This window comes from Hibiscus syriacus, unplaced genomic scaffold (genome assembly GCF_006381635.1).
Source record: "Hibiscus syriacus cultivar Baekdansim isolate YM2019G1 unplaced genomic scaffold, ASM638163v2 tig00110569_pilon, whole genome shotgun sequence".
Lineage (NCBI taxonomy): Eukaryota > Viridiplantae > Streptophyta > Magnoliopsida > Malvales > Malvaceae > Hibiscus > Hibiscus syriacus.
The window spans coordinates 1,187,335-1,211,706 of NW_024062784.1; the positions used below are offsets into that span (position 1 = coordinate 1,187,335).

The window sequence follows — 24,372 nt, forward strand, 5'->3', positions numbered from 1 at the left end:
CAATCTCTCATCTTATTTACAAAGTAGAAAGAAACTGACGTAAAGAATGGAAAGATGGTCGGTCGGATTTTGCTCGGTTAGTTGCATGTGAATTGATTCTTGTATCATTCCGGTTTTACTCTTTTTTTTCAGTGTTTACCATGTTCATATGGATATCATACCACTCAACTAAGATATTGGATATTATACAGTACGATTTGGAACTAAAATTAGTGATTCAAATACGACTTTCCACACATAACACAAATGCCTAGTTAGTTACCCTTTTCTCTCTTCCTTCAATATAAGCAAGCGACGGAATTGTTCGCGACGCCGGAAACGGAGCTAGAACCCGTGGAATTGTTCCGTTCGAAATGGCAGAGCTGTCGAAGCTTGGTCGGAACATACCAAATAGCTAGACGGGGATGTGCATTGAACATCGCGTCGACGTCCCAGCCCCGGTGAGCAGAGATGGCCACGAGAGGCTTGTAGCAAGCCTGTCTCCATGCACCAACATTCTCGCCTCGCTCCTTGAAAGCTCTCCTCAGCGCATTCGATGCGTCCTCGTCGAGGCAATGCAGCGCGTAGCAGTGCACATAGTGTCGCATTTTGGGCTTGTTGATGTAGCTCGCCCCGGCCTTCTTAGCGTATCTGAAAACTTGGTTGGTCACCTGTATGAACACAACAAGGTTAGAGTCCAGAAATGGAGGAGCTGTCGGATTAGGGTCACGCCACCTCAGCACGACAGGACAGGGGGAAACGAGGCCTCACAAAAGAACAGCTGATTTGTTTAAAGACAAAAGTAAAGTACAATCTTTGGGGCGGAGGGGACCCTACTCTGCAAAGATTTAGTCATACATGTCCCGACCCCATTCGTCGACGTACTTGAGTTGTCACATTTTCATCGGCTAGAAAATGTTTTGATTTAATGGGAGGGTTGGTCCAACCATGTTTTTACGGCTAGTCACGTGTCAAATCTCGTGCACCATGCAAAAACTACACTTGTTTCATATTTTTTTTCGGATGAGAATCGGATCTAAATATGGATTTGCTTCTACTGATTACCTTGGTGGGGCATTTTTCGCCGCGCTCCTTGGCGATGTTTTGGACTTGAATCAAGAACTCCCGGCACTGCTCGTAAAGATGGAAGAGATAATCGAGGCCGTTCTTTTTGCCACGTGCTACCTCCCCAGGTTCCGTGACAATGAAAGGGTGTTCTCGCTGTCTCTCGTAGCAGCCTCCGCCGATATCACCATTTTCATAATCATCGCCGCGCTCTAATTCATCTTCTTCGTCGACTTCGATCACCTTCTTCTGCCTAGTCCGGCGCCGTATCTTCTTCTTTACATCGCCTACCGCCGCATCCCACGTGCCACCTCCACCGCTCACCGCCGCTTCCCTCTCTTGCTGAAACAGCTGAACTGCCTCCTCCGATAACCCTTTCGATCGCACACTCATTTTAACCACCACTAATAACAAAAAGAAAGAAAACACTAAGGTTATAATAAGTAATTAATGATAAACGAACCTTCGCGGGAGAGAGCATCAATGGCGACGGTGGTGTCAGCTGAAACCAAATGTCTCCGCCTTGAATACTCCTCTTCTTCGAGCCTCCTTCTTTCAGCTCTGACGGCGGCTTTAATGCCGTACCTTTCACCGACTAGCAGCTCCCACCTGAATATCTGCGACACGCTATTCATCATCTCATCTAATTCCTCTTCCTTCATGCCTAAAAGGGTGTTCACTGTGAACCCTAGCTCGCCTATAGTCGCTGCGGTGTAGTATCTGATCCCGTACGCTTGAAACAACTCTTCTAGTCCTCCGACATCTCTCTGCCTTCCCATGCAAGCAGCCGTGTGTGGTTGCGGCGCCGTCGCTACTGCCTCGATAATTCGCGCCGGCGCTGGCGGCAACACTCCTATTGGGTCCCACTTGAAGTAGCTGCCGATAGCGGAAGTCTCCTGGTCCATTTCTGTGATCAAGCTCTCCTCTTTTCTCTCAAGTATCAACTCTCAAGCGTCTACTAATGAAGTGAAGATTGAAGAATTTCATTACTATCTAAAGCTGTGGGTCGCTATAAAGAAGAAAATTTGGAATCCCCAAAACACCCTCACTGTTTAGATGGTTAATTTTGTCGAGCATCCTTAACTAATGCATTTTATCCTAATTTGAATCGTAAACTTAAAACTATTTTAATTAAGTCCTAAAAGTTTCAATATTTGTATTAACCAAATCATTATGTATATCAAGTGTTGAACATATATGTACCTATTACATAAATAAATTGTATATGATATATTGAAACTATAAAATAACATTGAAACTTATAAGAACTATAATTTATTTTTTAACATACCATATTCAAGTTATTCATATATAATTAGATTTGTATTTAGACATTTGGTATACATGGTTAAAATAATTTGTATGATAATTTAGAACTCGATTAAATTATTTTGAAACTTGAACACTGATTTAGAGTCTTGATTATAGTATGGGTCGTCTGGTGAATTAACCCTTTTGTTTTGCTTTGTTGGAGGGAAACCAAGTTGACAATTTGGAACCCAAGAAGCGAGGGAAAGAGGATGTATAAGGAAATATATTTTAATATATTATAAGGCTAAGCAAAATGTTACTAAAAATATTAAAAAAATTAATATTTTTGATAGAACATTAATTAAAATGTTATTTTTTTACTAGTAATATTAATATTAGATTTTACTTAAAATATTAATATCAAAAATATTTATTTTAAGTAATGAAATTAATATTTTTGATATAAAAAATAATATTTTAAATAACATACTGTTAAAAATATAAAAAATTATTAATACTTTTGGTAACGTTTTTCGTTAATTATATATTAGGCTGTCGTTGAGCATAAATATCTAGCGATAATCAATTTACCTTCCACTCTGCATTGGTTTCTGCATAGGAAACCAATAAAAATTAGACACGTCATGAAAGACAAAGTGTTTAGATTTTTCACGTAACGACTGACTGATGATCCCCAGGAAGGTACGGACAGATTTTTGGTTTAGGACTTTAATGCTGGAATTTTTTAGCCATTTGATTGGTGATTACATATATCTTTAGGGTAATTTGGGTGCACCTGAGCAGTAGCAGATAATGCTTCCTTTGACTTCACTGGTTGAGCATGGATTTTCGGTTTGAAACTTCGTTGGACTTGTCTGGTCTGATTTCGTTAAGCGAAGGACAACATGCAACATTCAGTTGCTTTAAGGCGTAAAAAGTTCAATTTCTTTTAGGAAAAATAGTATTAATATTAGGCACATTATGTTATAATTTTTTAATCCTAGTGTGATTAAAATATCATCGTGTTTTGAACCCATCAAACTATTTTAGTAATTACGGAGAAAATTATTTTTTCTTAAATATTTTAGATTTGAACAAATACGTTTGTAGGATGTGTATACGTTGTTAATAACTAATAAATACTATGAACGTTGTTCTCCTTAGGGATTTCGAATTTGAACAAATACATTTGTAGGGTGTGTATACGTTGTTAATAACTAAAAAATTACTATGAACATCTTGCAATTATCACAAATTATTTGGTAAAAACTTATTGTGTTTTAAAGTTATATTTGATGAAATAAAACACAAACACTTAATATATTTATATACTTCGTTATTTTTTTATATATATGATGATTACAAGTGGTAGTATTTGTTTTATATATTTTTAATCATTTGACAATAAATGTTGGAATACCTTACAATTGTTAGTGCTCAAACACCCGACCTCTATAAATAATAATCATTCTTTTAACCACTGAGTTAAATTGATTCGTACTTATACATTTCATTCTTAATTAAATAATAACAAATAATAGTTATTAAGGGATCTTTCGATTACGTGAGTAGTTGGAACTTAACAACTATAATGTATTGCATCATCGTGATGCCTTGTTTCATTTTCAGTTTTCGAGATTTTCTCTCGACCCTACATGAATTGTAAAGCTTGAATAATTTGAAGGAACAATTAACATTGAATGACACATTTGATGTTGAAATGCACTTGAGGATTAGAACTCGTGCCCCAAAGTCATGGGGGACGTTGTTGAGCACTCTTGATGCCAACAAGTTATGTTGATATTATGATAGAAGATAGTGATTTATGATATTTTTTTCCTTTTATTTTTATAGATATGAGATGAATATAAGTTAACATTTTTAATTTTTTTTTCATTAACTAGTAACAAACGCTCATACTTCTGACGACATTTGAACCCAAGACCTCTACAAAGAATAACAAGTCTCTTAATCATTAAGATTACTTGGTTCGTGTTTATTTCCTTCTTTTAAATAGATAATTGTAGGGAAGACGACTAAGAATATTAGTGGTTACGAAAGTTGTAGAGATGTTTAGTGATTTATGTCTTAATCTCATTTTTTATCATTTTGAGTATGTATGATAATTACAAAATAGTATCTATCATAAATACTCTTAATCATTTAACAATGAACGTTTAAACATTTTTGTAGATGTGATGCTTGAATTCGAGATCTATAAGAATAATTATTATCCCTTTAATTATTGAAGTCGTTTGATTCTTACGTATCTCGGTCTCAACTTTTAAATGAATCAACCCTCTTTTACACCTCATATTATGATCGCACTTTGATATCATATATTAGGGTTGGTGAGTTTTCTTTTATATCCCCTTGTTGCTACTATTCTCGACGCCACATGTTAGCCATTAACACAAGCATTTAAGTAAATAACTGAAAAACACAATTATAATGTTATAATTCTTTTGGTCGATTAAAGTTTAGGTCAAGGGTGATTTTTACCGTCTAGAACCAAAACATACTTAAGATATAATTAAATTTTTATAAAAATTTATAAATCACCCACTAAATATAACGATAGTAAGATTCGAAATTGATCTTCATATTTTAAATATATGACTTCAAAATCTTGGTTCAACTGTTGCCTCAACAGTGAACTAACTCCTTTGAGATTCTTTTAATCTGTTGATGCCACTCGTACAAGCAATCAACTTTATTCCAGCAAAAACTCTCAGCCTATCCTCGTTTCATTAATATTTTTTTTTTGTTTTGTTTTCAGTTACATAACAACTTTTAGAAAACCCAATAATATTAAATTCGCGTTATATATATATATATATATATATTATTGGACCGTCTCTACTTTGAAATTGATAAATTGAAAGCCTTTTTCTTTCTTTCTTCTGCTACTGCTACTGCTACTGCTACTGCTACAGAGTACAGTGATTCTGAAAAGGGCTTTCAGTTTAAGACAAGATGGGAAAAAGGGCTAAGCCGGTAATTTCAAAGGCGATATTAGTTAAACCCCCCCCCCCTGAAAATTCATCAAGTAAGAAAATAACCCAAACAGATTTGGTTAGAAAGATACTTCAAATGGCTCACGTACATGTCTGTAAATAAATTGAATGAACACGAATAAAAAATTGTACATTTAAATAATAAACGAGCATAAACGAATGTATGTAAACGAATACAACAAATGAATAAACGTAAAAGAACACAATAAATAAACATCAATGAATATAGACGAATCTGCACAAACATAACAAATAAGAATAATTGAACAAAATAAATGAACGTAAACAACAACAATAACTACATAAAATTCATTATTCATTATATTTTCTTTAATTGATTTGAGTTTAAAATTATTTTGGTTTTAAAATATTAATGATTGAATCTTAATATTTTAAATACGTATAGAGATTGAACTGAATATAAACGAACGGATATAAACGAACATACACATAAATAAATGAAATAACATAAGCGAACATACACATACATAAGTGAACGAATATAAACGAACATACACAAACATAAATGAACGAACATATTACAGAACGTTCATGAACGTAAATGATTGAGCGAGACATTTGTTCGTGTTCGTTCATTTATTTAAACGAACATAAAATTTTATTTATGTTCGTTTATTTAATAAATAAACAAACTTCCTACAGAACAATTCACTGAATGTTCAATTTATTTACATGTCTACTCACATATGCATACCTCAAATTTTGTAAAACGTGAAATCCGACGACACGTGGAAGAATTTGGACCCAATAAATACATGAAAATCGCTTTTAGTAGAAAGTGATGTCTAAACTCACTTTTTACGGAAAACAAAATCATCTTACGCGGACAGTTTATGAATATTTTTCTAACTAAAGCTGTTTGGGATATTGTTCAATAATGATTATTTGGGGTTATTAAAGTAATAACATTCAAATGAAAAAATTTAAAAATTAAGATTAAAATTCAGTTTAAAAATTAATTCTATTTACTGTAATTGGCGAAGCAAAAAACTGGAAAAAAGAAGTAACGAAGATGGGGAGGACTGTGTTTCAGGCAAAAGGTATCTGATAAAAGACTACGGTCAACAGAACGGTCGCTTTCAGTCTGACCAATGCATAGACGACACGTCATGCGTCTGCTAGATTCTACCAATCCTTCGTCCACTGACTGATTCAGTACCATTCAAACTGAACTTTTCTTTTAAACTATGAGTACTAAACTTCAACAAAACTAAATTTTAAGTACGATTTTGAAAAAAAATTAAAAATTTAGGTATTAAAATGGACTAAAATTATATTTATCTATTAAACACGTAATTTACCCTTTGTAAAATAGTGTTTATTAAGAATTTTACAGAGTTTGCAGTACAATTCTGTGAATTTTGAGTGGTTGAATGCAATCAAATAATCCAAGGAACTTCACTCAAACTTATGTAACGGAGTTGAAATTTTACAGATTCAGAATATATGTAAACCATGAATCATTCTTCCAACACAAACGATCCCTCTATCCTCTTCTCCACCGTCTGCGGAGGTGCAAAATTCGGAGGTGAAAACGGTGCAGGCTTGAACTCATAAGGGCCTTCCTTAGCTCCCCAAACCTAACAAAGAAATATATATGTATAAGCACAACTAGTGGAGACGAAAAGGGGAGGGGAGAGTCGTAAACACGAGTCGACAAAGACTGCGAATAACACCTGATTTCCATCATCATCGTAACCCCTATCCCAGGTATGTATCTCATTGTTCTTCAAAACCGAGAGTTCTGAAGTGCAGTATGTTGCTCCATTCTAGTAGGAAAGCAAAAGAAGAATTTCGTGAGACGACAGAAAAAATCTGGCACTAACTACTTAATAAAGTAAGCATCCAGTGTGCTGATACGAGGAGGATCGTGTCAAGCGTATTCCTGGCCTTGCAAGGTACGCGACAAGTAAATCGAAAAAAATGACGACACGGTTGAATGGTGAGAAATATACCCATAAATTCGGGAATCCGCTCGGTGGAGTTGAACCTTCATATAAATAGCGTTTCCCCCTATCGCAGCGTTTGAGATGTATAGTTGTCAATTGTTCAGCAACATCCTGTTCATATTACAGAATAAGTCATAGCAAGATAGAAACAGCCATCATAAGCAACATGTACATTGAGAACCAATAATATCTTCAAATTACGAAAGAAAAATCAGAGGTATCGTATACATGGCATACATGAAAGATAATAATGTGAAAAAGCATACACCGATAACTTCTTCAGGTAGCGGGCGTTGATCCCTTGGACGATCACAGAAATTCTTGTATTCATCCGCATCTCTAATTGCATAAGTACTTAACTGTGGCCGTAAAACATAAGCTAGAAATCAAAATGATTGCTACTTCCGAAGGCATCATATGAACGCAATAGGCGATCGAACAGATATGAAATAATTATAGAGCAGATTGGTATAGGAGAGGTTGTTAATAAACCCTCAAGGTTCAAACACAAGTCGGAAATTGTTCCCTAGCAATTAGCATGCCACACTCCAACTGTTAAATCATTCAACAGAAGTATGAGATCATATGATAAAGCCGAGCCGATACAAACCTCAACATCGCACTTCAAATCTTTCGGACAAGGCTTCACCATATAAAACCTCTGCAACCAAAAGACTATCAGGATTGTATGAGGTAAAGGCATTCCACCAAAAAGTGTTATGTGATCAAAGGAAATAGGTTCAGAATAAAAGCTGTAATGTAATAAAAACTTCCATCGTTGTGTGTCCGGTGTATCGTCTATCATTCCGCAAAACTGATTACCTGCCGGAAAGGTTTCTGGGGAGTCCTCCAGAATGCCTAGTCCATAAAAAAGTGAAAGTAAATTGGCGAAGATTTAGTAACAGAAAAGATTGAACCACAAACCTGTTCTGAATATAAAACCTTTGACCCATCCACCATCTCTGTTGCAGGGCAAGTAAGTGCTCTACAATGATAAATCTCCCTCAATTTAACAATATTTAAAATGAAAAATCATAAATTGGCAAATACCCATTGCTGGTAATAACATCAATCATAAGCTAAACTAATACATGATTACTTATTGTAAACTAAAATAAATTAAATTCCTTCATTTTTCCTATACAGAATAAAGTATTACATACTATTACTACCTGATGTTGAAGTAACTATCTGGATTTCTAGAGGCTTGCTCCTGCGAGGACTGCCATTGAAGAACAAAAATTGAGATGAAATGAAATAAAAGTAATGGAAAAGCTTCAAAATTTTAATGAAAAAAGAAGGAAGAACCTTTTCGCCGCTAAGAGAACGAGCAACAAATTTAGCGTGGTCCCAACGAGTGGTGGATTTGGTGAACCTTTTGAGAAAAAGAAGGCCTCCGATTAAAACCAGAGTCTTCACTATCAAACCTCGAGCTCGACTCCATCCATTCGAGTCCGACTCCATCCACCGGTCTTCTTCTCACCTCACCCAAACACCCACCATTCTTGTTTCTTGTTGCTGCCTTTTCCAGAAATACAAACTTTGTGGAACGAAAGGGGAAGGATTCGAAGCTTTTTTTCCCTTCTTCCTTGAAGTGAAACGATATCGATTCGGGTGTTGGATTCTATTGGTGTTCTCAGCGTTTGCCACGTGTACCCGTGATCCATCTATTGCAACCCTTGTATGAATTATAGCTCAAGGTCACCGTGACATCATAAATCGCGTCATAGATATATAATTATTTTTAAAAAATAAATTGTATTTTAATATTTACGACATATATAATTGTGGCATCGTAACCGCAATTTAGTACTACGGAAGCTGCCCTTTGAGCAATTGCAATCAAACCACAGATTAACTACTCCAATGGAGAGAACTTACAAAGGGTTTCATTGTATAGTTTTTATAAGACATTATGGTTCGACATACATGGTTCACTAGTTCTGTAAATTTGTAATGCAGTAACCTTTTTATGTGAACATGTGCCGGATAAGGGAATGTGATCTTCAAGGATCCTCCAAATATATGAGAAGCCCACTACAAAAGTCTAACCATACCCCTTTTATGCATCCGACACTCTCGTACCTGACTTCGAATAACAAAGGCTGGGAATTCTATTACAGGAATCGGACAGTTCCGGGCTAAGCATTAGAGTTCAAGAATTCTATAATTATATTACATTGCTGAACTACCATGGACACATGATCGCCCGCCATAAGAAAGAGCCCAATGCATGTAAATTTGCCTTACAAGTTACCACCAACCAACCATAAAGTAAACATCGACGAATAAAATGAATCTCTAAACATAGCTTTTAAGAAAAATTAAGAGTCTGTAGAGTTTTACATAGCTTTTAAGGTTAAACGGAAGGAAACATTTATTCGTATGTTAGTTTCATTTGGTGCTAGGTATGGGCTAAATAGCTTCTAAAACAAGTTACTTTCAATTGCTTTAAGCTTTAGATCTTCACGAATAAAATGAATCTCTAAACTCTGCAATACTAAACTTGATCGACTCAAAAGTTGATTTCTCGTCTCTCTGCAAAAAACTTTCCTGTTATTGCTGGGTCCAAAAGCAGGGCAAGCCAGACTCCGGTGTCAGCCGCAACGTCGGGCGAAATATTGCCTTGCCAACCGGTCATTGCAGTCTTCACCCATCCTGGACAATAACAGTTGACATATATCTTTTCACCTTGTGATTGACGAGAGAGTTCTTTGGTAAGCAGTCTAGTGTAAGCATTGACAGCGAGTTTAGATACTGAGTAATCAGTGAATGTTTGAGGCCATCCACCCGATTGCCATGTTTCATCTTCAACTTGTTGTAAGAAACTAGACACTGTTCTATCAATCAATTCCTCCGAGAGAGTTTCCAAATTGGTTAGTTTTTCTCTCAAATTTGCATCTTGGATTCTCTGCCAAAAAAAATCCTAAATTTAGTTCAAAGTACAAGGGGGAAAATTTACTTCGATCTATGTTTAATAGGAATAAGGTACAAGTGCCAAATACAAATATGTATGTAAAAGCGACGTAAGTACAATACTACAATTTGGTTCAAGATTCTCATGTATTTAGAGGGTTATAACCTTATAACCATATTCGAATATGCATCAGACACGGGTGTCATAAATGGATACTTTAAGGGAAAAAATGAAGAGTTAGAGCAACATAGACTTCAATCAACTTCCAAACAACTTGAAAGCAACAATCCAATTCATCAGACACATAAGTACATGGCAACCCTTAGCTCTTATTCACAAATCATTGAAGAGATTACTTAGGATAAAGTACGAGAATCATTTACTCACATTGCGCCGGCCGTTTAGCCTGCCTAGCCGTGAGCTCACATTAACAATACGAGCACCAACAGCAGAAGATCTCATCACTGGTATCATTGCTTTAGTCATATTTTTGGTTCCATAATAATTGGTCTCAATTACCTGCCGGGAAAATTCCACAGAATTATCGTACCCAAGGTTATAGTTAACACCTGCACTATTCACCTGCAAAATATAAGTTCACCGGGAAAAAAACATCAAAAGTTATACCAAAGGTTGGCCAAGGCAATAAGCAAAGAAAGATAAACCAAATTTCATCTTACCAAGATATCAACACCACCATATTTTTGTCTTATCCAATCGACAAACGCCGAAATCGATTCACTATCCAAGATATCAAGCTGATGAACATCAACAATGAAACCCAAATCTTGTATAACCTTGGCTGCTTCAATGCCAACACTAATGTCCCTTGATGTTAGTATTACTGTCAATCCATGACCCGCAAGTTGTCTTGCAATCTCAAATCCGATTCCTCTGTTAGCACCGGTTACAACAGCAACAGTTTCTTGTGACCACCACCTGAAAGTATTTACTTGTTTTCGACTAATGTGTTGAAATACCGATCTGGGTAAGCATCAAAATCAAAGAAAAAATACCTTTGATTATCAGAATAAGGAATTGTTCTGAGAAGTGAAATCTCCTGGAGTCTCTTTTCCCTTCTCTCCTTGTTTCTTTCCTTTTTCCCGGTCATCTCCGAGTGTTGATCTTTTCTTGCAGGTTTTAGGACAAATTTGAGTTGATTATGGGAGCTGAAACGCAGCAAAGGTCTATGAAAGAAAATGAGGTGAAACCTGGTTCTTGGTTGTCGAATGTTTTGAGCTCTATTTTTAGGTCAAGTTTTCGAGCAGGGCAAGGTTTTGATTTTTTGTGCAAAATAGAAAAGAAAATCGGATTTAACTCTTGAATAATTTGTATCATTTTCTAATTTAAACATAAGTTATTTCCATTAAACTTACATTTTATTTAAAATTAAAATATACTTCAAATTTTTACACTCCATGTATATTTAGAATATATATTTTTTATTTTTCAAATATGATTTTTAAATTAAAAAAATAAATTTAATTGATAACATTTTTAAATAAAAAATAAATGTTCAAATCATAGCTATTTTTTAAATATGATTTTTAAATTAAAAAATTAAGTTTAATTGATAACATTTTTAAACAATAAAATACAACAATCACAACCGATCAAAAATAGCTATTACTCGTTATATCTCAATTACAATAAACCCTATAAAGAATGTAGTGGTGGTTGTTTTTAGGCTTAATTATAAAATAAATGCTTAAATTATAGTTTTTTCATGAATAGGTGTATGAACTATTTTTTGAATGATTCTGAAGTATAACATTAGAAACGTTATCAATTTAGATGTTGGACGTTAATTTTTTATGTTAAGTGATACATTCACAATCTGATAATTTAAAAAATATATATTTAAAATTTTAAAAGAATGAAAACTATATTTAAAAACACAAAAAATCCAAAATATCCCCAAAACTTTGATAGCCTTCATTTCAATCCATAAACCCACACCACCTGCCGCCCTTTATCGTTGACGAAGTTCCACCCGACCTCACCTCCCCCGACGATCAAAACCCTATAAAATTGTGATTGATCGACGACAAACCGACGTTTTATACGCCACGAACCCTAGGATGAAAATCACGATCATCATCCAATCGACGACAAATATGGTGATGCATGACTAAGAATATGACAGGGCCTACATCGATGGCGGGCATGGTCGGAAAGGACGACAACTGTTGGTTAAGGTTAGAATTTAGAGATTTTGGGATTTTTTTATAATTTAAGAGAAATTATGATTTTTTTATAAATATAATAATATTTAAAAAAAATTAAATTTCAAAATTACCAGATTATGATATATGTCACTTAACAGAGGAAATTAAAGTCGTTCATTGTCCGGACACCTAAAGTAGTAACGTTTATAACGTTAGACACTAGGATTATTTAAAAAATAATTTAGACACCTAGTAAAAAGCGTTAGAGTTTGGACACCTATTTTATAATTAATCCTTGTTTTGATCTGAATAATCAAGGAGGGACTTGTGCTCTACCAACTGAGTTGGACATGCAATTCATAATTCTTACTGCCGGAAGTCTTCTACGGAAACTGCTCTCAACCTGGCGTTGGGGACAGCCTACTACCTTACCTCCCCTCACCCAATTACATATGGGAATAGAGTCAGCTAATTTTGTGTATGAATAATTTAAGGGTCATTATACATGATTGTTGACCTTTTAAAAATGATTACTTAATATACTAAACAAAACATGGGCAAGCCCGGGAAGTTTCGGAGCTAAACATGTACATAAACCCAACTTTGGCATACTCGCCAACCGGTTGCGACGTTTGAGAAGTGCAATATCGGGTATCTGTCTGCACAAGTGTTAACGGAGTTTCATTTTTAACGGTCATTTTCACAACTACACGTCGCATGCTGCAGCTCGTTAATTCCTTGAGGACTTCACGTCGATAAGCTCACAGCAATGTGATGTTTAAAAAAAGTTTATACTATGGTGGAGAAGGGGGCATGCAGGATCCCTGAAACTGACTTTGCATGAGATTGTGTTTTCTTGTCCTTTTGCTTTTAGCAGTTTTGATGGGGACCAAAACCAGTTCTTTGGTTGTTCCAAGCTCATCGGATGTTACCAAAGACACTTCCATTAAACAAAGACTCAAAACTTTTGTTGTCTTCTCCTTCCCACATGTCAGAAAATACCAGGAAACGTCTTTGTTAGTTCCTGTCACTGGGTGATAACATGGAGTCCCTAACTTTCTCTATATAAATCTCGACATCTCGCCTGGCTTTGTGTAGATTGAGTTTTGTGAGGAAACTAGGGGACCTAACAATATCTCTAACTCTCTCCCAGGGTTTTAAAAAACGGTCCGCGACAGCGATATAACGATTTCGCCGCCGTCCGAGTTACCCGCGACGGCCGTAATAGTATCCGTGACAATCGTAATAGCGCCCGCGATGGACGCAATCACGGTAAATCCGAAATAACAGTGACTACGACTGCGATTTGAAACCCTGCTCTCTCCCTCAAGGGAGCTTCTGGTATTCTAGGCTTGTGTTTAGTTTACCTGGAGATCCGCTGAGGTGAGAGGAAACCAAGGGACCTAACAATCTTTAACTCTCTCCCTCAACGGCGCTTCTGGTATTCTAGCTTCGTGCTTCTTTACCCGGAGACCCGCTGAGGTGAGAGCGTTATAGAATGTTGGCTCTCGTCTGCTCGGCGCATGTCGGGAACTCTAATTGAAGTATTAGTACCGGATCCATCCTGTCGGGATTGCTACTCTATGCTAGAACCAGGTAAACTTCATAGCTGATCCCGTCGGGACAGGATTGCTACGTTGGAACCAGGTAAACTTCATAGCTGAGAATCAAGTAAACTTCGTAACTGTCCCGTCGGGATTGTTACGCTATGCTGGAACCAGGTAAACTTCATAGATAATGATCCCGTCGGGATTGCAACGCAATGCTGAAAACAAGTTATCTTCATAGCTGTTCCCGTCAGGATTGCAACGCTATACTGCAACCAGGTAAGCTTCATAGCTAATCCTGTCGGAATCGCTACGTAATGCTGGAATCAGGTAAACTTAATAGCCGATTCCGTCGGCATTGCTACGCAGTGCTATTGTGAAACCAAGTAAACTTCATAGGTGATCACTGCTTTATAAAATCTGAATTTGTTATGCCCCGAGAAATGATGTCCTAATGCATAGGATGATCATAAAAGTACGATGCGCTTCACTAAAATTTGATAAAATTAATGATTCGGTGGTAATGTACGTAGAATTAATAGTAGATATAATTATCAACAATCGATTGGTATAGTGGGATTAGATTCTTTAAGTAAAGTCTAGGACTCGAATCCTACGTTTGCATATGAAGTAAACTAGATTGAAAGGGTTGCCCTCATAATGAATCTATGCAGAACCTAATCAGGTTAATCGTACACAATTGATTAATTCAAAAATAATAAATAAAAATATTACGAAAAACCAATCAAATACGAATATTTTGATAAAATTATTGGTATTTCTACTCTCAGTTATCAGTTTCACTAACTATTTTACTAATTAAAAATAAATTTATCATATATATGAATATTTTGATGATGAAATTAGAATATTTTAAAAATCAGCAACGTACAATTACAGCTTTGATTTTAGTAGTCTCAAACATATTTAGATTCAGATTAACACAATTAATATATATTAGAAGGAAAAGATTTCCGATCATAATCAGAGCGAGGATTCTTGAACCGATGATTACGAGGCATTTCGCGCTTCTTCTTCTTTTTTAGCGTTATCGTCATTGCAGCTCCTCTGCTTCGCCGCTGATGATGAAGCGGTAATTTGTTTTTGAATCCACATCGATTTGCTCTGAATATTTGAATCTGTTAATAAAAATGTGAGTTCGGTTTGTTTGGGTTGGCTTTAGGTTTTCTATGATTCATTTGAAGAGTCATTCGATGGGCGATGGATCGTCTCCAGCAAAGATGATTATAAAGGTGGTTTGTTTATTTATTTATTTATGGATCTCGTCAGCGGATAAATTAATAATCATCTTATGGATTTCTTTTTCTTCTTGTTATTGATCTCGTCATTGTTTTTTATAATGAAAATGTTGATCTTGTCAATATTTGAGCTGGAAATGTTCTTGCAGTTGAATTAGGATAATGAAAATGCTCCTTGATAATATGAAATTACAGAATCAAAACATGAATAGAAGAAAGCTGAAATGATGTATCATTAGGGAAGTGGCAATAGTGATAAGATATACTTCAATGATGTTTGCACCATGTCTTCGATCCTGCTGTTTTAACATTGTGATGCATTGGCCACTGGCAATTTGATGAACTTATGCTTCTCATGTCGGATTGTATGCCTCGTGTACTTTTCGTTTTTTTGCCGTTTAATGTACCTCACAATACACTTCTGTCGACGATACACTCACATTCGAGATGTTGAGTTTGAGGTTGTCTAAGACTGAAGAAATATCCTTTGTGTTATATGATTTCGTAGGCCAATGGGATGTTTTTCAGTGACAAATTTATGTTGATGTGGTTTTATGAGTTTTGCAGGTGTATGGAAGCATTCGAAGAGTGAAGGGCACGATGGCTATGGGCTTCTCGTTATTGAGAAGGCACGGAAGTATGCAATAGTGAAAGAGCTTGATGAGCCTATGAGTCTCAAGGATGGGACCACTGTGCTTCAATTCGAGACTCGCTTCCAGAACGGGCTCGAATGCGGTGGTGCATATCTGAAATACCTTAGAGCTCAGGAGGCCAAGTGGAAACCGAATGAATTTGACAACGGATCACCTTACTCTATCATGTTTGGACCCGACAAATGTGGGTTAACAAACAAGTTGCACTTCATCCTGAAACATAAGAATCCTAAAAGCGGGGTATATGTCGAGCATCATCTCGGTAATGCACCGTTAATCCCATCGGACAAGCTTACTCATGTGTACATTGCCATCTTGAAGCCTGACAATGTGGTTAGAATTTTGGTCGATGGACAGGGGAAGAAGAAGGCAAACTTCCTCTCAGCTGAAGATTTTGATCCTCCACTTATCCCTGATAAGAAGATTCCGGACCCTGATGGTAAGAAACCGGAGGACTGGGATGATAAAGCCAAAATTCCTGATCCAAGTGCTTCGAAGCCGGATGCTTGGGATGAGGATGCACCTATTGGAAATTGAAGATGATGAGGCTGTAAAACCAGAAGGATGGTTAGACGATGGGACTGAGGAGATAGACAATCCCAAGGCATCTAAGCCAGACGATTGGGATGATGAAGAGGATGGTGAATGGGAGGCCCCCGAAAATTGATAACCCGAAGTGCGCCACAGCCCCCGGTTGCGGCGAATGGAAGAGACCGATGAAGCCGAATCCAGCTTTCAAGGGAAGATGTTATCCTCCTCTAATTGACAACCCCAATTACAACGGTACTTGGAAGCCTCGGGACAAATCCCAAACCCCAAATACTTCGAGGTTGACAAGCCTGACTTTGAGCCTATTGCTGCAATTGGTATTGAGATTTGGACCATGCAGGACGGCATATTGTTTGACAACATTTTGATAACAAAAAAACGAGAAGGTTGCGAAGTCGTATCGGGATACCCAATGGAAGCCGAAATTCGAGATTGAGAAGGAAAAACAGAAGGCTGAAGAAGAAGCTAATGGTTCAGGCTATCTCGGAGGCTTCCAGGTAATGCATTTGCGTGCATTCTTGTTTTTGTCATAGATTTTATACTGTAAAACTTAGTTGGTTATACCTCTGTTTGCAGCAGAAGGTCTTCGACGTCCTATACAAGGTTTCTTTAACACGATCTTTCATGCGCAAATTTATATTTCAATCTGCAGATTTTGTCGAATAAAGTATCGAGTATTTTTCTTTTAGGATTTCATCGAGAGGGCAGAGAAACAACCGACCGCCACCATAGGTTTCCTGGTCCCCATTCTGGTGCTCATCCTCACGGTTTTCTTCCTGCTCATTTCTGTTGGGAAGAAACAGGTGAGTTTTTCGAATTCGTTTTGTCTGTTAACTATGTTCTAGTTTCTCTTTGAATTACTCAATTGGTTAAACGATGTGCAGCCAAGAGTCAGAAGAAAACAGAGGTCGCCGAGAAATTGAATGATCAAGGAAGCAGTGGAGTGAAGGAAGCAGAAGCGGAAGACAACAAAGAAACTGCCGGTGCTCCCTGCCGGAGGAGGGGTGACACTTGGAAAACGTGGAACAAATAAATGAGTTTGGCTGGTGTCTGGTGATATACGAGCATTTGAAGTTCATTTTGGAAATGCCTCTGCTAAAGCATGACTTTTATCAGTCGACTTATAGCATAGCCGTTATTAACATCAATAAACCCGATGAACGGTTGTTGAATCCTGCATCCCGTGTTATTATTCTCTGCGTAAGTTGTAGATTTACCAAGTCAATCGCCGAGCATATATGATTACTAAGTCAATTAGAATACTCACCAAAATATTGCACAATCACACGCGCGTATAAAGGATAAAGACACCACAAAAATATCCATAAAGAAACTCTTCTTAACGAGGAAAAAAGATGTCATGTCTCCTTCGAATGGAAACAGAGCATAAACGCCACAGTTCACCTTATTGTTTAAAACAAATGTCACAGCCTCACTACCAAAAACGGACATATAAAGAAAAATGAAAAAAGAGTCAAAATTTAAGCAAGTTCAGTCTTCTAGATGCTGTTCTACTACCTATAACTAAAAGAGACTCATTTTGAGTAATCCCAACTACCAAGTGAATTCTTCTTTTGGTTTACCTGGAGTGATAAAATATTAATATTTCATCGCTTAGCAGCTCCAGTCTTCTTAGCAACGGCTGCTGAAAGGGGGGGAAGATCCTCATCATCATCCGACCCCACATCTCCGTACTGCCAAATTCCACGCCTACCGGTTTTTGCCTCCTTCTGAAAGTTCTCTAAATTGTCGATCACCGATTTTCTGTCCTTGGATTCCCATCTCTTCCTTTTCTCCAGCCTAGCTAGTCCCTCCTGAAACAAGTGACCAACCAGTGAAGATATTGGATAAGCATGGTAAAATAATACGACCTAGACTTTACTCAAAGGTCGTATTTTGCAATATTAAAAAATTATGACAAGTATTGGAGTTCGTATAATGTGTCCTTTTAGTAATGTAGAAAAGGATAATCATTCAAACCTGTAGCATTGCAGCATTAATGCTGATGTCTGATTTCTCGGCAACGAGAGTAACAATGAGAACGGTGCCAGTTCCTTGTCCCTTGACTTTTCCACCAGAAACATCCCTTTCTTCTATCATAGCAGTAACCTGTAGTGAGCTCCCCAAAGTCTGACCGCTCAAGAACTGAGCAGCCTCGGTACCAAACTCATCGTCAAGGTTTGGAACTTTGAGAAATGCAAGACTGCATAGCTGAGCTAGCCCAGGAGACGCTGCTACTGAAGGATCAAGAGGTCGTAATTGACTGTATGGAACCTCCTCTTGATTCCCGTAATCAATATAAAACACTTCAAACTTGTCGTTCGGAGATTGAACTCCTCCTCGAGGTGCATTGACAATCTTCACAAGCCAAAGGAGGAACACAAAAACATGTCAAATGGCATACAAAGATGCATAACAAGCAAGCATGCAGGCAAGCGTAAAAGGAAACAGCCACCTCCACAAAATTTAAAATATAAACAGTCACAAGGAAGATTAGGAACATTGAAAAAACAAAAGATAAAATAAAAGCCTCAAGGACTGAAAATCAAGTAAATGGAAATAACCATTGCACGATTCCAGGAATTATCCATGCTAAACTGAGCAAGGACAATGTCACCCTTCTTGGGATTAAAAGCACCAATCACAGGGGCTTCTTGAATATTTAAAGATGCAAGCTGTTTTTGAATAGCTGATACTCTCTGATCTCCCACAGCCTGGACATAAAATTTTCCGCCACCCAATACTTCTGTAATAACCACCTGAAAAAACAAGAGTAAATCACCAGTTCATGACTGTTAGAAAGCTCTATTTAGCTGAGTTACTCAAGCACCTGAAGTAGTTCTTTTTGTTTGTTTTCGACAGCGGCTTGTCCGTTGGAAACTTCCTCCCCTTCAACATAGTTCTCCCAAATCTACAAATAGAAGTGTGAAGATAAATAAATCCAAAATGTTGAATTAGCATTACCAAAAGAACAATTAGGAAAAAGATATGAACTGCTTCTTACTTTCAGCTTCTGCCTCTTGGCAGATTGCTCAGCCTGTTCAAGAAGATGAGCATCAGGAATCCTATCACTACCAAATGAAGTTTGCAGCTTAGCCAGGCCAGCCTCAAGGAGTGTAACAGCGACATTGGTTTTTGACTCCCACAAAGATCCCAAGAAAGTTCCGGTTCTATCAATGGTTTCAATTTCAACCTACATAGAAAAGCATACATTAAACAAAAGCACAAAAACAAAAATGGCAGACAATCAGTTCACAGAGAAAGACCGATACCACAACATCTCTCTGCATGATCTTTCTTCTCATCAGTGCTATGGCTTCATCGGAGTAGGGCTCCTCACGACCAGGACACCTGACACCTGAAAATGAGAAGGCAATACTACAAGTTTCCTTCGGAATTAGCAACTTAAAACGATGACCACTTAGGACATATTCCACGACAGCTGGTATCCTGCCCCGATTCAGGAATGGCAAGAAATCTCTAGCTTTTTTGGCCGATGCCTGGTACCAGACATAAAAGGAAGTTGGAATTCAGATAAGAAATAAAAATTTTCCATAGAGAAAATAATTAACATAAAAGGAGATAAACTAACCATTGTAAGGTCTTGTATGTGCATGGCTGGAGGATCTTTTGCAGAATGAATTCCTTTCTTTCCAGAAATAGCACGGGATTCAGCAGCCAGAAGGGTATCATAATAATTTGATCTTTCCTCGAAATCTCTATGTCTTATCACAGAGCCAAAGCCTCGTCCAACCACCAACTCTGCCACATTCAAGCCAGGCTGCTGGTTGCCTGCTCTTGATGCAGTTGCTGCAGCAACCTCGTCACCATCACCCTTGACAGGAGACATGAGGAAGACTGAGCCAAAATCCATTACCCTTGAGTCTCCAGGTGCAGTAGTAGCTGCAGTTCCATCTGCCATGGTGACCTTCCTGGAATATTCCATTTGTACAGTCACCTGACAATAGCAAGTTGACGAATTGTAAATATATGTTCAACACTACAAAATAAGTTTTAAATGAAAAGGTATTCAAACCTGTTTTCCAATAAGGCGTGATCTTAAAAAATCCCTTGCTTCACGGGCATAAGCAGCTGGCTTTTCATCTCTACGAGGATTGCCCATTTTTGGACATCTAATGCTTGAAAGATTGACTCGACACTCAGCAAGAGGACTGCCATAAGGGATTGAATCATCAGCCACAACAATGCAGTCTCCACTAACAACCTCCACAACCTGACAAAAAATATGATACCATAAATAATTACAAAAGCAAGAACATGCTAACACAAATAACATGATTCTAATTCTGTTACCTTTCCTGTGAAGTTTTGATCACGAATTGCCTTGGAATTTGTAGCTGGAGGTACATAGTTTGTCCACATCCTCAGCCGAGCCATCTTGGCTTGAAGCTCTGCAGACTTCAACCGCCGCTTGGCATCATCCTCCATCATATTAGCACTCCATTCAACATATTTTGCCAGACCCTTTATTTGAGAATATATGGTTAGGATGAGAGGTGAGGGACGGGGAGACAAAAAGAGAATTCAGAATATATTAACACAAATCAAGAAAAGGGATATTGGTATGAAAAGAAGTCTGCTAAACCAAGAAACAGTTGGGCCCAAGAAATTACATAATGTAGCATCTTTAAAAATGTCACAAATACATAAAACAGAAAAATTAAGACGCATCAAGTGCGTATAGTGGTTAGGAAAGAGAAGGTAAACTAGAGATCTAAACCAGAACATTGGACCAAAAAGAGAAATTAACAATTTGTTTGAGAGAATGGAAATGACAGGTTTAAGGTACATGAAAAAAAGTCAGGTAAAGATCTGGCAATAAAGGAAGGGAAAGCTTCTTTTTCCAACAATAACTTGGAAACAAAACGGGAGTTACACAACCAAGATTATCAGTTCCAATACCGTTACAATGTAAGAAACCTTTTCCAAAAGCTTAATTTTAAAAATTAAATTATCATAAAAAGATATTTCAAGTGTACAAAATTCTCTAGGAAGGAAAAAAGGGCACGTTATAGTTATCATAAAAAACTTATGTCAAGTCTAAAACATGAATATTGTAAACTATAATTCAGTGATAGTCCAATGTTGGCATCATTCATTAAAACATATGTTAAGGTTGAAGCCAAACAAAACCCATGAACATACATTTTCCACAAGCTCCAAAGCAAGGTCTTTTGCTGTATCACCTTCAGGATAATAAACTGACCCAATCAAATTGCTGAATTTGTCAACACCTTCAAGAACAATACGTACCTACAAAATCAACCTTGAATTAGCCTATTATTCAAAATGAATGAAGACAAGTCATCTTCAAGTATCCATACACTCACTTCTATATTCAAACAGCGAACTTCTGTAAAATATTTTGCTTCTGGTCCAAAGGGATCAGGGGAAACTTCAGCAGAAGCTGTCGATGAGGCAGCAAGCCTCTGTGCAGATGTTAAGGCAGCCCGTGGCTCAGCTGAAGCATCTCCATTTTGTTCATCAGAAGTAAAATCTGTTTCAACAACAGTTTCGGCAGCAGCCCTTCTACCCATTGATGGGGACTGAATAAATAGGGTAAAGATGTTCAAAAGAAAAACTCATATGAAAACCAAAAAAAAAATTTAAAAAAAGGTTCATGAATTAGATCTTGTACAGTTGTACCTGGATACCAGCAACAAAGACTTGCACAAACTGAAAATCTGGAAGTAAATAGACTCGAATAGTACTACCATCGCGAACCTGCTCAACAACACCTTGCATTGGACTGCCCTTATTTGCAGCTAGAAGACCCATGGCATCCAAGTTACTTGGGTCACCAATGGCAGATGGAGGTAAATTGCGTATAGAAGCCTCGGCAGCACCAGGCACCTACATCCACAAATACAAAGACAGTGGTCATTTAAAAACTACTCTTTGCTAGACCAGTTAGTCAAATATATAATGGACTCTCACAATGGGGAAAAAGATTACCTTGCTCCATCGGCCTAGACCTTCTTGTTTGGCTTGTTCTTCAAGGCGTAACAATTCAGAAAGAAAAGGACTTGATTCCCCTTTCTGCTGTCCTTGCTCCCTAACCTGTACATGCCAGGCTCAGTCAGACTTGAGTAATAAAAATGAAGGGAAAGTGACCTTTTCCAAGTATTTTTACAAACAGGAAAGCAAATTACCTTTGCCCAGCCTGCAGAGACAACAAGCATTGCCACATTTTTGTCACCACCAAGGTAAACAGACCCAAATTCTCGGCCTATGCTTGGAACTGTGTATTCAACTCTAAAAGTGACTTCCTGAGAACAGAATAAATTAATTAGATCCACAAAAATTTCTAAACAACGAAATGTTATCTACATCAAGTAAAAACGATGCACAAATTAATTGAAGAGACACAGACTTTTCCAATGCAGAGCTTCCTCAAATACTCTCTGCTGTCCCAGGCAAATGGCTCATCAACACCTCCTCTACGGGCCTATAATTTAGACAAAAAGGAAAAGCAAAGAAAACGTCAGCCGGAAGTTTTCCTCAAAAGACATGCACCAGAAATTGTAATCTTAGACCTTGGCAATTTTACAGTCAAAACACATAACCCAGTAAAAACTCTCAGAGCAACTCTCATCCAAAAAAATCATTATCCAAACAAAAACCAAATTAGCCAGCAAGTCAAACAAACATGCAAATCATCAAATTTAATAGCGAACCAAGCCAGAAGCAAACTTGCACTCGAATGAGCTTTACCAGTCTAGGAGCAATGAGAGATGCCAGGGTAATGGTTTTCTCAGGGGGAGGTCCAGGCCTGTTAGTGGTCAAGGCCGTTACCACCAAGCTATCACCCGATGGAACTGCTTTGACTCTCCCTTTGTACCAACCCGTGCCACCAGCTGCTGATGTCGCCATTGTCAACAGCTAAGATCTACATCAAAAGTCAATAAAAACTCACTTACTACATCAGTATTTAAATAAACAAACAGAAACACTTGCAACTTCAAAATAACACAATTCAAGCAAAAATCTTCCAGATCTGTAACATCGGATTAATAAATTCATCAAAACGGTAGAAAATTCATAGCTTAACATACTACACGCAACACAAAAACGTCAAAATTTTAATAACAGATTCGATTCAGAAACTCGATCTGTTAATTTTCCAAACAAAAGCTACGAAAAAACAACAAAAATAATATCAGTGCATGCAAAATCAGATTATAGCAATGCAAACGAAAGAGATCTAATATATAACAAAAAATATATGGAAAATTATCGGCACTGATGTTTTACCTGGATCACCTGAGGAAAACCGAAGCCTTATTGGTCTATCACAAAAACTGATAGAAAGATCTTAATTCAGCTCCGTTTATTATTTTCTCAGTGTTATTTAGAGAAAATAAATAAATATTTAAAAAAACACACACACACAAGAGAAGATACAGGATAGAGACGGCGATCAGCGAGATATAGGAGATCGATATGTAAACAGAGAGGTAGGCGATGTGGACGATGACTATTTATATACCATCCTTTTTAGGGAAAATTACATGGACTGCCACGGAATATACTTGAATTTGACCAAAGTGAAAGTGAATCGGGGAGGTCTTATACGGTTAAAGAAAGATATATTATCAGTTTTATTATTATTTTTTTAATATAATCGATAAAAAGTTAATGAAAATATTATTATTTTTATTGATTTTGTTATTATTGGACGTTTTACAGGATTTAGTAATTATTCAGTAGAAAAAATAATGTTTTAGGTGACGCTTTACCAGATATATTATCAAACTCGGTAAAACGTTCAATAATATTTTAGGTATAAATAATAATATTTATGGTAATTGTTTTATCAATTTTATTAAAAAAATAACAAAATCAATAATATATTTCTTTAACTGTATATTAATACTGATGTAAAATATAATTTTTTGAGTTAATCTACCTTTGGGGTTTTAGATATGTGAACAGATTTCGGGAAATCATAAATTTTCTTATTTTTATCACAATGA

The 24,372-nt window shown here is 36.9% G+C and overlaps 4 protein-coding genes and 1 pseudogene across 5 annotated transcripts; 1 reads left to right on the forward strand and 4 right to left on the reverse strand.

The window, feature by feature from the left end:
• Positions 1–278: 278 nt before the first annotated feature.
• LOC120132648 (floricaula/leafy homolog) lies at positions 279–1,976 on the reverse strand. Its single transcript, XM_039149370.1, has 3 exons — positions 1,508–1,976; positions 1,045–1,418; positions 279–650 (listed from the first exon to the last, which is right to left on the reverse strand). The coding sequence occupies exons 1-3, from the start codon at positions 1,947–1,949 to the stop codon at positions 279–281; spliced, it is 1,188 nt and encodes a 395-aa protein (XP_039005301.1). The 5' UTR covers positions 1,950–1,976.
• A 4,675-nt stretch (positions 1,977–6,651) lies between these two features.
• LOC120132769 (chromophore lyase CRL, chloroplastic-like) lies at positions 6,652–8,925 on the reverse strand. 2 transcript variants are annotated; one of them, XM_039149461.1, is made up of 9 exons: positions 8,591–8,925; positions 8,455–8,504; positions 8,207–8,267; positions 8,105–8,140; positions 7,893–7,943; positions 7,549–7,641; positions 7,289–7,393; positions 7,010–7,102; positions 6,652–6,913 (listed from the first exon to the last, which is right to left on the reverse strand). In XM_039149461.1, exons 1-9 carry the CDS (start codon positions 8,744–8,746, stop codon positions 6,794–6,796), a joined length of 765 nt encoding a protein of 254 aa, XP_039005392.1. In that variant the 5' UTR covers positions 8,747–8,925; the 3' UTR covers positions 6,652–6,793. The 2 variants fall into 2 exon arrangements, with proteins under 2 accessions (XP_039005392.1, XP_039005393.1); XM_039149462.1 differs by lacking the exon at positions 8,105–8,140.
• Positions 8,926–9,629: 704 nt separating this feature from the next.
• LOC120132768 (carbonyl reductase [NADPH] 1-like) lies at positions 9,630–11,445 on the reverse strand. The gene is made up of 4 exons (XM_039149460.1): positions 11,216–11,445; positions 10,880–11,138; positions 10,587–10,781; positions 9,630–10,193 (listed from the first exon to the last, which is right to left on the reverse strand). The coding sequence occupies exons 1-4, from the start codon at positions 11,308–11,310 to the stop codon at positions 9,798–9,800; spliced, it is 945 nt and encodes a 314-aa protein (XP_039005391.1). The 5' UTR covers positions 11,311–11,445; the 3' UTR covers positions 9,630–9,797.
• A 911-nt stretch (positions 11,446–12,356) lies between these two features.
• On the forward strand, positions 12,357–17,408 carry LOC120132649 (annotated as a pseudogene).
• A 544-nt stretch (positions 17,409–17,952) lies between these two features.
• LOC120132701 (ribonuclease TUDOR 1-like) lies at positions 17,953–23,804 on the reverse strand. Its single transcript, XM_039149399.1, has 17 exons — positions 23,651–23,804; positions 23,111–23,285; positions 22,770–22,844; positions 22,549–22,665; positions 22,352–22,456; positions 22,043–22,249; positions 21,727–21,942; positions 21,542–21,649; positions 20,690–20,860; positions 20,412–20,609; positions 19,968–20,333; positions 19,648–19,875; positions 19,380–19,568; positions 19,206–19,286; positions 18,940–19,134; positions 18,356–18,733; positions 17,953–18,189 (listed from the first exon to the last, which is right to left on the reverse strand). The coding sequence occupies exons 2-17, from the start codon at positions 23,267–23,269 to the stop codon at positions 17,983–17,985; spliced, it is 3,000 nt and encodes a 999-aa protein (XP_039005330.1). The 5' UTR covers positions 23,270–23,285; positions 23,651–23,804; the 3' UTR covers positions 17,953–17,982.
• Positions 23,805–24,372: the final 568 nt, after the last annotated feature.

What these genes read in the sequence shown, in the direction of transcription:
- LOC120132768 (XM_039149460.1), bottom strand. Translation starts at nt 11,310, where the DNA reads ATGACCGGGAAAAAGGAAAGAAACAAGGAGAGAAGGGAAAAGAGACTC. An exon ending in CCTTATTCTGATAATCAAAG is followed by an intron (nt 11,139 to 11,215) that starts GTATTTTTTCTT and finishes AAATACTTTCAG; the next exon opens with GTGGTGGTCACAAGAAACTG. An exon ending in ATGGTGGTGTTGATATCTTG is followed by an intron (nt 10,782 to 10,879) that starts GTAAGATGAAAT and finishes TATATTTTGCAG; the next exon opens with GTGAATAGTGCAGGTGTTAA.
- LOC120132701 (XM_039149399.1), bottom strand. Translation starts at nt 23,269, where the DNA reads ATGGCGACATCAGCAGCTGGTGGCACGGGTTGGTACAAAGGGAGAGTC. An exon ending in TCTTTGTTGCTGGTATCCAG is followed by an intron (nt 21,943 to 22,042) that starts GTACAACTGTAC and finishes CTATTTATTCAG; the next exon opens with TCCCCATCAATGGGTAGAAG. An exon ending in TTAATGCTGCAATGCTACAG is followed by an intron (nt 18,190 to 18,355) that starts GTTTGAATGATT and finishes CACTTGTTTCAG; the next exon opens with GAGGGACTAGCTAGGCTGGA.
- LOC120132648 (XM_039149370.1), bottom strand. Translation starts at nt 1,949, where the DNA reads ATGGACCAGGAGACTTCCGCTATCGGCAGCTACTTCAAGTGGGACCCA. An exon ending in TGATGCTCTCTCCCGCGAAG is followed by an intron (nt 1,419 to 1,507) that starts GTTCGTTTATCA and finishes TGCGATCGAAAG; the next exon opens with GGTTATCGGAGGAGGCAGTT. An exon ending in GCGAAAAATGCCCCACCAAG is followed by an intron (nt 651 to 1,044) that starts GTAATCAGTAGA and finishes GTGTTCATACAG; the next exon opens with GTGACCAACCAAGTTTTCAG.
- LOC120132769 (XM_039149461.1), bottom strand. Translation starts at nt 8,746, where the DNA reads ATGGAGTCGGACTCGAATGGATGGAGTCGAGCTCGAGGTTTGATAGTG. An exon ending in CCCAGAAACCTTTCCGGCAG is followed by an intron (nt 7,944 to 8,104) that starts GTAATCAGTTTT and finishes TTTTGGTTGCAG; the next exon opens with AGGTTTTATATGGTGAAGCC. An exon ending in GCGGATTCCCGAATTTATGG is followed by an intron (nt 7,103 to 7,288) that starts GTATATTTCTCA and finishes CTTTCCTACTAG; the next exon opens with AATGGAGCAACATACTGCAC.